The 13,354-nt window shown below is 44.9% G+C and overlaps 1 protein-coding gene across 2 annotated transcripts in view; it reads right to left on the reverse strand.

The window, feature by feature from the left end:
* Positions 1–12,320: 12,320 nt before the first annotated feature.
* The window catches only part of SLC10A7 (solute carrier family 10 member 7), a 148,713-nt gene continuing 147,679 nt past the window's right edge, over positions 12,321–13,354 (reverse strand). For both annotated transcript variants that reach the window (XM_075709317.1, XM_075709316.1), the window contains one exon: positions 12,321–12,365. In XM_075709317.1, coding sequence (XP_075565432.1) covers positions 12,321–12,365 — 45 coding nt within the window. The remainder of the gene's footprint in view (positions 12,366–13,354) is intronic.

Genomic DNA, 13,354 nt, shown 5'->3' on the forward strand with positions numbered 1-13,354 from the left:
GAGTGGTTTTATGTTCAGTAAGTGGAGCTTAAGCACTACCTACTAGGAAGTCTACAGGTTTTTAAGTGCAAGCCTAGACACTCACAATGGCATTCCTCTCCTGTGTCATGTGCCTTAGAAAGAAATCATGTTTCTGTAACCCAGTGTAGCCAAACTGTGTAGCGACTAAAGCAGACTGCATTCAAGTCATTGTTAATGCAGCCAAAAAAATCCTAATTAACTAGAAAATGGGTCAACAAACTCTTAAATATTTAAAGAACTATCACACATTATTTTTTAAAAGTTTCTTACGATGGCATAGATGTTTATGAATAAATTACAAATATCTATGGCCTCTTCCACTATCTCTCTAGGTTTAATGCTACCAGACTGCTATAGCTATAAAACCGTAACCTTCCTCTCCCCAGCTCTTTCCCCATGACCCAGCACTGCTTCTTACCAAGCTGACCGGAGCAAGAGAAGGCCTCACAGAGATGTTTGATTACGATAGTGGCACTTCAACACCACTCTGCCTTCTGCCAAACTCTGCCCTTCTGTTAAATTTATGCAGCTCCAGTATTATTAGTAGTAAAACAAGTAATGGTGAGCTCTGAGGGACACAGCTCCTTTGAATTAGTAATAAGTTTTGCTACTTCGCGGACTTGGCTGAGACCTAAAGTGCTTGTGTTTTTTTTTTCTTGACTTCTGAATGATGTTGCATTTATTGTAGTTGCCATGACAAGAGGGATGGTGGTTTTATCTCTTCTTCGGGCTGTTAAAAACATGAGCACTGGTTAATTTATTAAAAGGCAAACCATTCAAATACCGCCATTCTTAAGTGACTCGCCTTGTATGGAAATTCATCTGTGCTCAGGTTTGGAACAGATTTAGGAGAAAAAAAAAGGGCAGCATTAGGAAAAGAAGGGCACAAACCATTCTAATATTTATGGGAGGGGCAAGTGGAAGACTTGCCTTGGTTCCCTCTCTAGGTGCATGACTATGTTGGTCACAGATGTTCTGCTGGAACTGGGGACCTCAGTTCCTCCAGTGCGGCTCAGCCTACAGCTGCCTGTGGCCCAAGTTAGGCTGCCATCCCTCAGCAAAGTGACAGGGCTTGGGGTCAGAATTACTGACCAAACATGTGGGAAGCGGCTCACAGCTCTAATGCACACCTGTCCTGAGTCTGTCTCCCCACCAGCCAAACAGGCATCAACGCAGTTTTGGCAGTGGAAACTTCTATGGCTTAAATCGTCTGATGCTGTTACGATGCTTGAGCTATCCTAACTCAAGAAAAAAAAAAAGATTTAGCAATAACTAACTTGCATATAGACATGCCTATTCATCACGCCCTTCCTTGCATACTCATTTTCCTGTCTTGCATCACTGTGATTCCTGCTTTCCCTCTGCTCCACAAAAACATAAACCACTACCCCTAAAGCATCAGTGCTGCACGTTGAGCATGTAACACCATCGCTGATTCTTACCGCTTTTCCATGGTATCTGAAATCAGTTTGGTTTTGCCCATCATCAAGTCCTTCCATAGATCTGCTCCCCCTCTGCTCTGGATAAGACGTTGTCTCATGCAATGCTGCATCTGCTCTATTAAAAACGCTCCCCCCGCTCCCTGCCCCAGCTGCAGTGAGCAGAGGATGGCAGCCCTCCAATACATTAGTGGCACTAAATGTAACATGGAGAGGTTGCATTAAGCAACGCAGTTGGCCCAAAGCTTGGTTAAGTCATCATGGACATTTCCTGCACTGGCTGAATTATCACTAGTGAGCAAAAAAGCCAAACATGCACCGATTTGGTCAGCTCCCAAATGGGTGACAAGACTCACAGGAGAAGCCCCAGCTTCATGGTCAGCAGGGATGAGCAAGCTCAGGCTCTCAGCAGAGCAGCGCTCTCCCCAGGGCAGTGCGGGATGAGGCCCCGCGCATCGTGGAGGTCTGGCTGGGTGGCTTGGCGAGCCCCTTTGGCACAGTTTCTGCAACCACTTAAGAGCACACAAACCAAGGGAGGCGAAGCAGCGAGGCCAGGAACCCAGAGAGTAAAACATTCAGCACATCCCCCAGCAAACTGAGCACGGGGAGATGATGCCTGGGCTGCCTTGCTGAGGGGTGAGGATTCATCCTCTCCCTCACCCCTGAGGGTTTGTTCCATGCTTCAGCCAGCTCCTTGGCGGAGCTGCAGATGCATGTGTTATTTATTCACTTAGATTTAAATAACAATGAGAAATGCCTGTTAAAAAAAAAAAAAAAAAAAAAAAAAAAGATGAGGAGATGCTCTAACGATTCCTGCAACGTTCGGCTGCAAAAAGACAGCTGCTTACCACCAAAAACCAATGACAAAGTAGCCACCCGACCTGCTCAGCTGATGAAGAGCAAAACAGCCCCCTCACTCCTCCTGGCAAGCCGGGCCCCCTCCACTGCCCCTGCCATGTTCTCAAGGCTCCATCCAAAAGTCATCGTGTCTGGACAGCTCTGCCGGGCTCCCTGCCCTTCCTTCCCCTCGCCTCTCTCCTGCCAGCTCCTCCAAGCACCACACCACCTACGAGGGGGCAGAGAAGGAGCCGGGGAGTCACGCCTACCCTCGGCCCGTGAGCTGCTCAGGGGTCTCTCCCGGCTCCCTCCTGCCACCGAACCGTTTCCCCTTTGCAGGGCTCGCAGCAGCGCTCTTCTCTCATTAGCGCGCGTGCGACTCCCTCAGCAAAGCCTTTCGTTATATGATGTATGAAGGATCACGTCTCAAACCACATTTTACTGTATATTTAAGTGCGTGTTTTGCTGATTTACTGCTGTTCTAGAGAACATCTCCCTTCCTGAGCAGAGCAGGCCCATGAAGGATATATCAGCTCTGACTAATGATTATTAGTACATCCCAAGGTTATGTACCACAATCAAATAACGTGTAGGAGGGAAGAGAGACTCCAGCTTGCTCGGCTGAGGACAAAGATCACAGATAGTCTCTTTGAATCTTCAGATTGCAATATCCATTACAGATTGCCACCTTCTAACGTCAAAGTATAATTTGTTGTGGAGAAAATGTGTCGCTCTTTCAGAGGCGAGTCAAAGATCAGCCTCGCTGTATATCAGCGCATGCTGATGTACATTAGGAAGCGCCGGCCAGGTACCGAGGACACGAGGCTGGTGGCGTAGAGGGAAAGGCAGAAGACGTGACTTGCTCATCTTCATTATGCAAACGCGCGGCCCAAAGCGGTAAAATACTTAACCCAGCCACGGAAAGTGTCAGCGGTAATTCCCGGACGCGACCTGCCAGCCGAGCTCACCGCGACCCCCGCGCTGCGCCTGCCGCTCGCTGCAGCGCCCGGGCGGCACAAACTCCGCTGTAAGCCCCGCCCCCGGGCCGAACCGGACGGCCAGCAAGCCCCGGCCGCCTCCTCGCCCAGGGTCCCCCCGTAATTCCCGGTTTTCTTCACCAAGAGGTGAAACCCGCCCCGGCGGGCGCGCACCCCCCGCGTCGCCGCCAGGGGGCAGCCTTGCCCCGGCGATGGCGGGCGCGCCCGGCCCCGCCGCTCGCCCCCTTCCCCCGGGCCGGGCCGCGGCTCCGCTCGGCCGGGGGCTCGGAGCCGGCCACGCTCGCGGCGGGCGCCGCCATCTTCTGAGGGGAGAGGCGGCAGCGGCGGCGGGCCACGCAGCCGCCCGGGGCCCAGCGGGGCAGGTGCGAGCCGGCTGCCGGCGGGCAGGGCCGCGCCTCAGCCTGCCGTGCGCCCAGGCGGGGCCCCGGGAAGCCGCTGGGAAGAGGCGCGGGGGCTTGGCCCGCCCGAGGAAGGCCCGGGCCGCGGCCAGCCCGGGGCGGGGCCGGGGGGGGTGCGCTGAACGCCCGCAGCCCGGCCACAGCCGCTGCTCCGGGGGAGCCGCTGGCTCGGGGACGGGCCCCGGGCGGCGGGAGACAGACAGACAGACAGACAGACAGACTGACAGAGGCGACGTGCACGAAGCTCAGCTCCGCTGGCGGCTTCTGGCTTCGCAGAGCCGCCCGTGCTGTTGGGCAGGGAATCGGCTGAACCGTTCGCCAGAGCACAGCCCTTGCTGCCAGCCTCCAGGTGCGGGCGAGTGGCAAAATCCCCATTTGGGCGAAGGATGCAGGCGCAACGACACGAGTTGGAGGAACAAATGAATAAGATTCCTAGAAGCTAAGAATCCCCGCTCGCCAGCTGTCATTTCCCGAACTGCAAACACAAAAAGAAGGCCCGAGACAACCTATCAGTCCAAATTTCTCACTTCACGTCAAAGGACTAACTTGACTTTCGGTTTTTAAAGGACAACTATCTTGATTTTTAAGCGATAACGTGCAGAAGAGATGAATAGCACACTTGGCGAGCTGCATGATTTATTTGGCAAAGCCTAATAGTTCTTTCTGGAGCAAATTAATAATAACTCTCATCTGTTTGTCAGTGGGAATTTAATGTAGGCTAAAAAGTCATCGAGAGTTTTCTTCAGATGGAAGTCCGTTCAAAACAGAACAAAAAAGATGAATTTGAGAAAAAAGCTTAATAAAGTCGTCTTTAACGAAAACCACTCAAGGTTTGACTGTTAATCAAAAGAACATTACTTACCTTACTCAGCATCATTGAAACCAGAATCTGGCAGCAAGTTTTAAAAAGGAAGCCTTTTCTCTTTCTTTACAGTCATAATTTATAACAGCTGACTTATTGGCTATAAATACTCTGTTCCTTCTGCTAATGTATTGTGCTTCTGGGATTGTTCAGAGCAAACATTTTGTTGCTAAGACAATAAACTCCTAAACTGGGGCTTCTGAAAAAAAATTTCAAGCACATTCCAAGCAGCAGCTATTCAAAGAATACCACTATGCCATCTTAACAGACTAAATTGTGTTTTATTTTCACTACTATTGAAAAATATTGAAATTTCTCACTAATTGTTTTTTTTTTTTAAACATAGAAAGCTACTGGTTGCAATACACTGGAGCATATTTGTGTATATACCAAAGCTAAAAATTCAAATAGGATGAATTACTAGAGCTTGCTGTTGAAAGTAAAGAGCTAGAGAAGCAAAATACATTCTTATGTAAAATATTATAGAAGATAATGGTTTAATATACACCCCATTACACACTGAGAGCAGTTTTTCTACATGTAATATGCACCTTTAAAAAAAAAAAAAAGCTACCTAAAAATCTTCCAAAAACATGGTACCAGCAAGATTTGAGTTTTCTTGGTTTTTAAACACTGTCCCAATACATACTTTAAATGAGGCTATTTGGGAAGATTGACATGTGATAGTATAGCTCTATACAGCTCTTTATAATCAGAGTGGTTACATGTTAGTGCTACGTGTCACAAATATGCGTTACCTGATCAGAAACATCATAAAAGTCAGGCTCCAGAGGCTGCAGCGCTTTTATTCTGTTCCCTGACTCACGCAAAACCTCATGTGTCACAGCTCAGCTATATTTTTACATTCGGAGGGGCCAGAACAAGGGGAGTTTGTGAGTGCAGGGTGGCAAAACCCCCGGCGCCCCGGGGAAGTCCCGCTCCCGTGCTGCCGCTCACGCGGCTGGGATTTGGCTCCGGCTTGGGGAGAGATCTGTGCGCGACGACCGCACGCAGCCGAGCTGAAAAGATGCAGGCTTCCCACATTGACACTCCGTGAGCTGCATCAAATAGAGCTATCATATTAGCTGGCTGAAATGGTGTCATACTCTTATTTTTAGTACACTATTATGCCTCTGGGATATATTTTATTTAGCAGGGAATTGGACCTAAACAGATGTTGTAGCGGTTTTCTAAAGGGGACTTCAGGCAACTCGCTCTGAGGTACCTGAAAGACTCTGTGTGTGTTTTGGGGAAGGGGCAGAGTGAATGCGTGAGCCATATACTGTACCTGCATCTTTTTTAGTCCTGAGCCACTGTTTGGAAATTATTTTTTCAGACAGTGATAAAAAATATTTCACTGAAAAAAGATCTTTTGTCATGTTTATAAAGAAAACTATTGAGGTTCTCCCAAAATTTCTCTATTTTAAAGCAACATTATGAAACAGAACAAGCGAGAATTTGCTGAAGAACTTGGCAAAACGTATCACGCAGCAATATGGGATTGCCCAAAGGACCGACAGTGACTATAATGGGCACTGCAGTGAGCTGCAGGCCCGCACGCACGCGGGTGTTTCCATCCAGGGGAGCTGCGAGTCCTGCTGAAGAACACGAGAACCGTAATTTGCATGGGTAAAGTTGGATCAGTGTCAGCACAAAAAGCTGACTTCTGCTTCCCCAAGCAGCATCTTGGAAAGCTGCCCTGGTTTCTCGGTCACAGTTATCCTGTCATGCTGCTACGGGATGGGGTCTCGAGGAAGATGAGAGCATCACCTCGGTGATGACACCAACAGGTTCAGTTAGGGACAGCTAACTGGGAGAAGTTAAAAAAAAAAAAGGTGGGGAGGGGATTTAGGTTAAAGATAGGGAAAAAAGCCATTTTATCATTTCATCAAACACTGTTGACCACAAGTGGTAAAACTACCTCGGGAAGGCACCAGGAAATAAAAGAGAATTTTGTTAACATCTTGGGTATGGGCTGTGCAGCAGCCAAAGGACACTGATGGGGAAGGACTGTAGTCACAACGGAGGGAGCACAGAATTGCAAAAGCTTTTGTCGATAGAATTTCATACCCAATTATTGTCACGGGACTCTCAAATTTTATTTCCTGCAACTCTGGCAAAAGGCCAGTTCTCACATGACCTCCATAATTTTTTAAATCCTATCAATGAAATCATCTTTCCTTCCAGGTAGCCCATTTTCTTCCCTTTTAAGAGAGCTGATTTCCCTTAGAGTTTGGAACTGTTTCATAAGAAAACTGACCATAAATAGTAACTTTTCTCTTACAGAGATGAACTAACATCAGCATGCTAACGTCTGCAAGCCTTTAATTTTGTTACGATTTTACTAGATGGAGCCCACCCCACAGAGGATGCCATCCAAAGAGGCTTTTTTCCTTCTTCACTGGGTGAAAAATGGTTGCGCCAGGTGGCAACTCTGAACACAGGTAAAGAGCGGACAATACGCACCAGCACGGGATCCGCTGGAGACGCACGGCCTCTTCTGTGTGCTGCAGCTGTCGGGCATCGGCTGTCTCTCTGAACAGGGACCACAATCCACTTCTAATCTCACGCCTGCTTCTGGTCTGGGCTAGCAACATTCAGAATTGATCTGAACCTACCAGATAGCCTAAGAATTAACAGGTTATTTTAATTACCTAACAAATCCAGGCGTTGGGATCAACTCGGTGGGGCTCTTTTCTGCGTAACAGTGCCAAAGGCCTTCAATCTTCCTGCCCTCTCTGCCCAAAACTGCAGTCAGTAGGGTAGGTGGCAGGGAGCAGAGCCTGATTCAACAGCAGCTATTGCTCATTTTCTTGTCACTCTATAGGTCACTGGCTGGCAGAAATCTCTGTGGAAATGCATCTAAAAATATTTTGAAAACTTGGCCTCCACTGATGAGAAAATTAAGTGGTGACTCATGCTCCCATCAGCTCCAGACTTGATTACTGCAATTTGATGGACTGAGAAGCTGATATTCCACCGAGACTGCAATTTGCTTAGGGGAGCAGCCGAGAGGCCTCATTGGCACCAATTGCTTCCAACACATCTCTCTTGTCCTTTTAATCACTAACAAATTTAATTTCACTTCTCACTGAAGATCTCACTCTCCACTTTTCTGGCAAGAGAACAATTCAGAGGCTGCTTTCATGACCTCTGCTACAGCTCTAGATGCCAGCATGAAGCGGACCTGCCTGTAGCAATGCCTCGCACCTGCATTCCCCGGCATTGCTTTCTCCAGTCCTGCACATCTGAAGCCACTGGACAGTCCTTGTCCGTGCCACTCCAAAAGATTACTTACCGTCCTGCAGGGCGTTCTCTGCTGAATGAGAATTTTACAGGAACTTTACACATAAACTTTGAAGAATTTAATTCAAAATGCCTCCTCAAAGAAGCCACAGTCTAATGATAACAAGAGACAATGTGGTTTAAGCAAGAAAATTGCAAAGAGGGAGCGACCTCCCTCTTCTGACATTGTTCCGATATGATGCTGCAGTTTTGGAAATGGAAGATTGGGGCTACCCACGGAAATAGGGACAAAAGAGAACCGGTTGGTTAGATGCTGGAAAGGGCAGGCCATCAAATCGCAAGTAAAATACTCTTCATTTACTCTCGTCATGCGCTACATTATCACCGAGCTTTGTTAGAACAATGGCAGGGCTTTTCAGACAGCTTCCCTAGGGAGGCTGCTCTGCAGCTTAACAGCCCTTTCACTGGAGATGTGCAGGTGTAACCAAGGGCAGAATTGAGTCTCTTCTCTATTTAACGCGTTTGCGAGGGACTGTATGTGTTTCTGGCACTTTATAATAATAGTAATATAAATGCATTTGGATTGTAACAAAATGGAGAAACTATGATTTAGCCCTTTACTGTATTGTAATTCCCAAATGCACCAGCATCTATTTAAGTGCAAAATACTCTACAGTTTACAAATACAATGCTGCGATCATCTGCTGTAAAGGTTCTGTATGAGATTATGATTCAATACAAAACACAATTCAGTGTCTGAAATTTCATTTTTAATGTCAGAATAACATCAAAAAAGTACCTCTTTCTCCATATGCAGTCTTGCAAAAAAAAATGTATACCAGGGACTTGGTCCTTTCTAGTGATTTCTACATATATAACTGCTCATCTCTTATGCACGTATGCACTTGCACATAAATAAATGTGCTTCCAGACAGACAATATTTCATCTTGCCTTCTAACCTCCTGCTGTCAAGGTATTTCCACAGAAAACTGTACACAAATAAAACTAACAGCTCCTCTTTCTCTGACTGCCAGAATAACGTAGGGGACTACTTCTGTAAAACCAAGCTGCTGGATTACTCTCCTTTTGCTCTGTGAACAAGCACAACTGCGCAGCTTCTGCTGAGATTGCCTTTTCTGTCATATAACCTATTTGCACTAACTAAAGGATCTATAAGAAAAAACACAACCACAGTTTTGATTTTAACTACATTAAAAATTATATATCTTGGACCTATTACTGGGGTCATCAAAAGCTTCTCAATTTAGTGCACAAAAAGGGAAATAAAAAGTTTGAGTAACTCAACACAAAGTGCTAAGATACCCTGTGACCTCTGAAGTGCTCTTTTATTGTTTGGGCTTTTTTTTTCTGCTACCTGCTGTCATTAGGTGAGATTATAGATATACAGAAGATAAGTGTTGATGATCAAGAAAATCCTTATGTTTTAACATGGGCAAAGTTCTCGCTTGCCAGCAGGTTTGCCTGATTATGTTCAATACCAGATATCTCTCAGTTAAATTTAAAGCCAAGAATTTCAGAAGATTCAGAACTGTTCTAAACCTCTACTGAAAAACTGGTGGAGTTCAATGAATTAATTTTCAGTTGACGATAATTTGCAGTATTCTGAGGACTTTCTTTCCCCAAGTTTAGTTCACAAAATAGTTCTGTACAGTTCACGGATTTTTTTTTTTTTTTTTTAAGAACAAGCAAACAGTTTAAAAGCTTACCCACAAAAGAACAAAACATACGTAAGAGGTAAAAGGTTGACCTAGAGGATAAGTAATTTTATCTTGTTTTCCTATTAACAAAATTAAATTCAAACCCATTCTCTTTATTAAAGACATGTAGGCATAATAACACATCATAAACATCTTAACAGTCTTTAAACATAACAGAATTGATATGCATAATTAAGTTTCATTAAGTATGGATTTAAAATATGTATTTCAGTTTTGCTTTTTATTCCCTTTAGACCAACACCTCCGACACTCATACACAATGTTTAGGCTGCCCCAAGCAATCAATAAGGATTTTGTAAAGGCTCTAACAAAACTCCATCTTAAAGCAGTTTGAAATATTCTTAAATGTAGAAAAAAATCAACAAAGAAAAAAGGATGTGTTCAGTGGAATCTAAGCAAGTTGCTGGATGTACTGAAAGTCGGAGATTCAGTACGTAGAGGTAGCTTGGGTACGGTAAGGGTACAGTAAGGATACTTGCAGTGTTCTGACTATTTAGCATTAACACAACCACAGTAAGTTACTGTCTGCTTGAACTCTTCCTATATATTTTTAAAAAAGCGAGCACTCCTTCTGGGCCTGTTGCTTTGCCATTGAAAACCAACAGAAAGAGTCATAGATTTCAGTGGGATTGGGATTAAGTCCTTATATAGTCTGGAAGTTCAGATTTATGGAAACAGGACAAAAAGAAACTGTCCTGAGTCCGGACTCTCCACTGCAAGCAGGGTTTTTAAGCCCAGACAAAGGAATTTTTTCCCATGTGGAACCAGTCACCGGTTAGCATGCTTAAGGAAGGGGAACCTTGACTTTGGCCCAAGAACACGCACGCTATTCTCTCCAATTGCCTCGCAGGTTGGCCTGTTGGTGGATCTGACTATGGTGTCCAGGGCTGCGCTGATCAGAACTGTGAGCTCACTGCCCGCTGCTCTTTGCACCCCTGGCTCGTGAGAGGAGAGCACAGCCCTGGGGGACACGGGCGGTGGACAGTGTCCCTCAGCCCTGCCGCCTGCCCACTGTGCAGAGCTTGATCCCCCTCCAGGGAATGAAAGAATTCAGCATGTTGACACCTCACGTACCTTTGTTACATGGTCATTTAATTGGTGATGACAATTCTGAACAAGGTGATGCTGTCAGCTGCCAGTCATTTCTCATACAGATGGCAACAGAGCAGTGTTGCGCTGACCGACCATCAGGTAGAGCACCAATGATTGGTACCAGACTACTTTCCTGTCGTTCACAGGAATAACGGACTAGGAATAACAGAGTAGGTAAACCAAACACATTTTTTTTTCACTAAGGCAAAAGGGTATGAATTTCATATGCCTATTGTCAGACAAAAGATCTTTAACTTGTGTAGATGGCTACAGCCTTATCAGAGCTACGATAATTTACATCTGCTGGAGATCTGCCCCCAGATGTTTGCACTCAGTTGCACCATTAACTGCGATGTTAACCATGACACACATGAAACTTCTGCATTTATATCGATCCCAGTTTGACCTATTTTTTCGTTCTTTTTAATGTTTTAATGCACAATTGCCAGCACAGTTTTTGCAGATGGGTACACCTCAAGAGTCTGGACTAGGGTATACTTCTGAAATCTTAATCCTCTGGATAAGATGCAGTGCTGGCTATATATTTAAATATATGCCTGTGTTCCTTTCTCTTCAACCCTCCTCTTAGAAATAGTGTTTTGTATTCATTTTTATACAAGTTTATTAAAAAGAGTAACATTTCATTTTTAAAAAAGTTGTGACTGATTGTCAAATCAGCTGTGATAGCATTTCTGTTACTATAAGGATCCTTTTAATTGGCAAAAAAAAATAATTGTCAACTTTCTTGTCCTCACAAGCTATTATTCATTACCAATGCAGCAATATAGAAAACATAGCTTGGCTTACTACAATGAAGGCTCTGTTTCAATATTAGCATCCTAAATTCTGTCACTGCAGATCTCTGTGCATTGTACCAGGGGAAGGAAAAGAAAAAGGAAAAACAAAAATTTGTGTTCTTCAGAGGTAAATTATAACAGATCTCCTAGCTGCAAACACAAATACTTCACTCATAACCCAAGCACCAGACCATTTCTTTGAAGAAGCTTATGAGGCATTTAAGATATACAATGGCACAATATCATACAATGGAATTGAAAGAATTTTCTTGAGAAACCATTAACTTTGAAGGAATGTCTAGACAACTGTGTCAACAAATGCAAATAATTCATGCTTTTCAGCTTCTATCCAATGGATGGCCCCATGCTGAGTATACACAAACTCAGAAGAAAAAGGCATGTCACAGTCATATGACTAGGAAGTGTAACAGAGTCACACAGAAATTCAAGTCAATCTTGAAAAAAAAAAAAAAACCAAACCCTTCAGAAAGCTCTTCCCCAGGGTAAGCCAGCAGTGGGATAGGCTTCTGGTCATTTTGGCTAGTTTAAAACAGAGACTTACAGCCGGTGCACCCTGGCTTCAAAGCAGGGACAATGGAAGAAAGAGCTGTTAGTCATGACCATTCACTTGGTTAGAAAAATAAAAACTAAAGGACTCCAAAATACTGTACAACCTCTTGCAGTAACCAACAAAGTGGCTTCTGGAAACAATGCTTTTGCCAAAAATGCATCTGTAAGGCACTTAACAGGTATCTTTTTAATATATATATATATATATAAAAATAAAATATGCACTGAAGCAACATTCACAAATACCCAGTTGTCTCAATTGTCTGTGTGTACAGTATAGTACATATATACATTCACTGTGACACAGGCCATCTCCATAATTATACCTTCACGGGTGCTTTGGGCTGCCTGGTTAACTTCAGTGCCTGTGAACAGTAAACAAAACAGTCACTTTTTTATATTCTTAAAAGACAACCAACAGCACAGACAAGATTTTTATTTATAAGGGGCAACAAAATGCTGCGGGTACTTCTGGGAGGCCGAGTGCGGAGTCAGCATGCAGCTGACAGGCCACTCTGGGTTTTGTGATGATGTTTTTATCTCTGGGAGCCCACCACAACCTCCTCATATACAGATGGCCTTGACAGAGGAACCACAAGGAATATGGCTACAATGCTGGTGAAGGAAGCAGAGATGGATCTCAGTTGCCTTTTAGAAAGCAACTGTTTGGACCCCACTCAAACCACTTGTGGCACAGATAGAAGAGCTTCTGACCCACTTAGGGAAAGACTCTGAAGGAAATTTCTGCCAACACCTTTGTGTTCCCTGGCCTCCTTCCACATGGCTCGAAGCCTGCTCAGAGTATAGACACTGCTGCAGCGGTGGATGTCATGCACCTCTGATGTTTATACCTTCCTTTCTGAGAAAAGGTAAGCATAAGCCAAAGTCCATCAGTCCAGAAGTGATCTTATGCCAGGGGACACCTGACGTCTTTGTAGCTCTACTCTACTCTTTTTGAGAAGGAGAGAAACCACATGCCTTTATTTGCTGGCAGGGTCCAGCTCTGTGTTCCCTGCAGGGCTGGCCAGCTATGGTAGCTGAACTATTTATTCAGTGTGTGACAGAAGTTCAACTCAAATGATAGGTGATCGTGCTTCTAGTTTGGCAGGAAGCAGCCTCTCTAACTTAGGAGGCAAATGTGACAGGGTTAAAAGGTGTTAGGTTTTCAGCTGCTCCTGTATACCGATGTGGTCACTGTGAAGGATGCCTGTTGTTGGTGTGCTCTGCAACAAAAAAGCTCAGTGCTTTCTTGTGCAGGATGAATCAGACGGAGTGATGGGGAAATTGTGAAATTTGCAAATTCCTGAAATTTGGAACCTCTGTTTTCCTTAGCCTTTTGGGTGAAGTGCCCTGA

The sequence above is a fragment of the Pelecanus crispus genome, chromosome 4, assembly GCF_030463565.1.
Source record: "Pelecanus crispus isolate bPelCri1 chromosome 4, bPelCri1.pri, whole genome shotgun sequence".
NCBI classification, from domain to species: domain Eukaryota; kingdom Metazoa; phylum Chordata; class Aves; order Pelecaniformes; family Pelecanidae; genus Pelecanus; species Pelecanus crispus.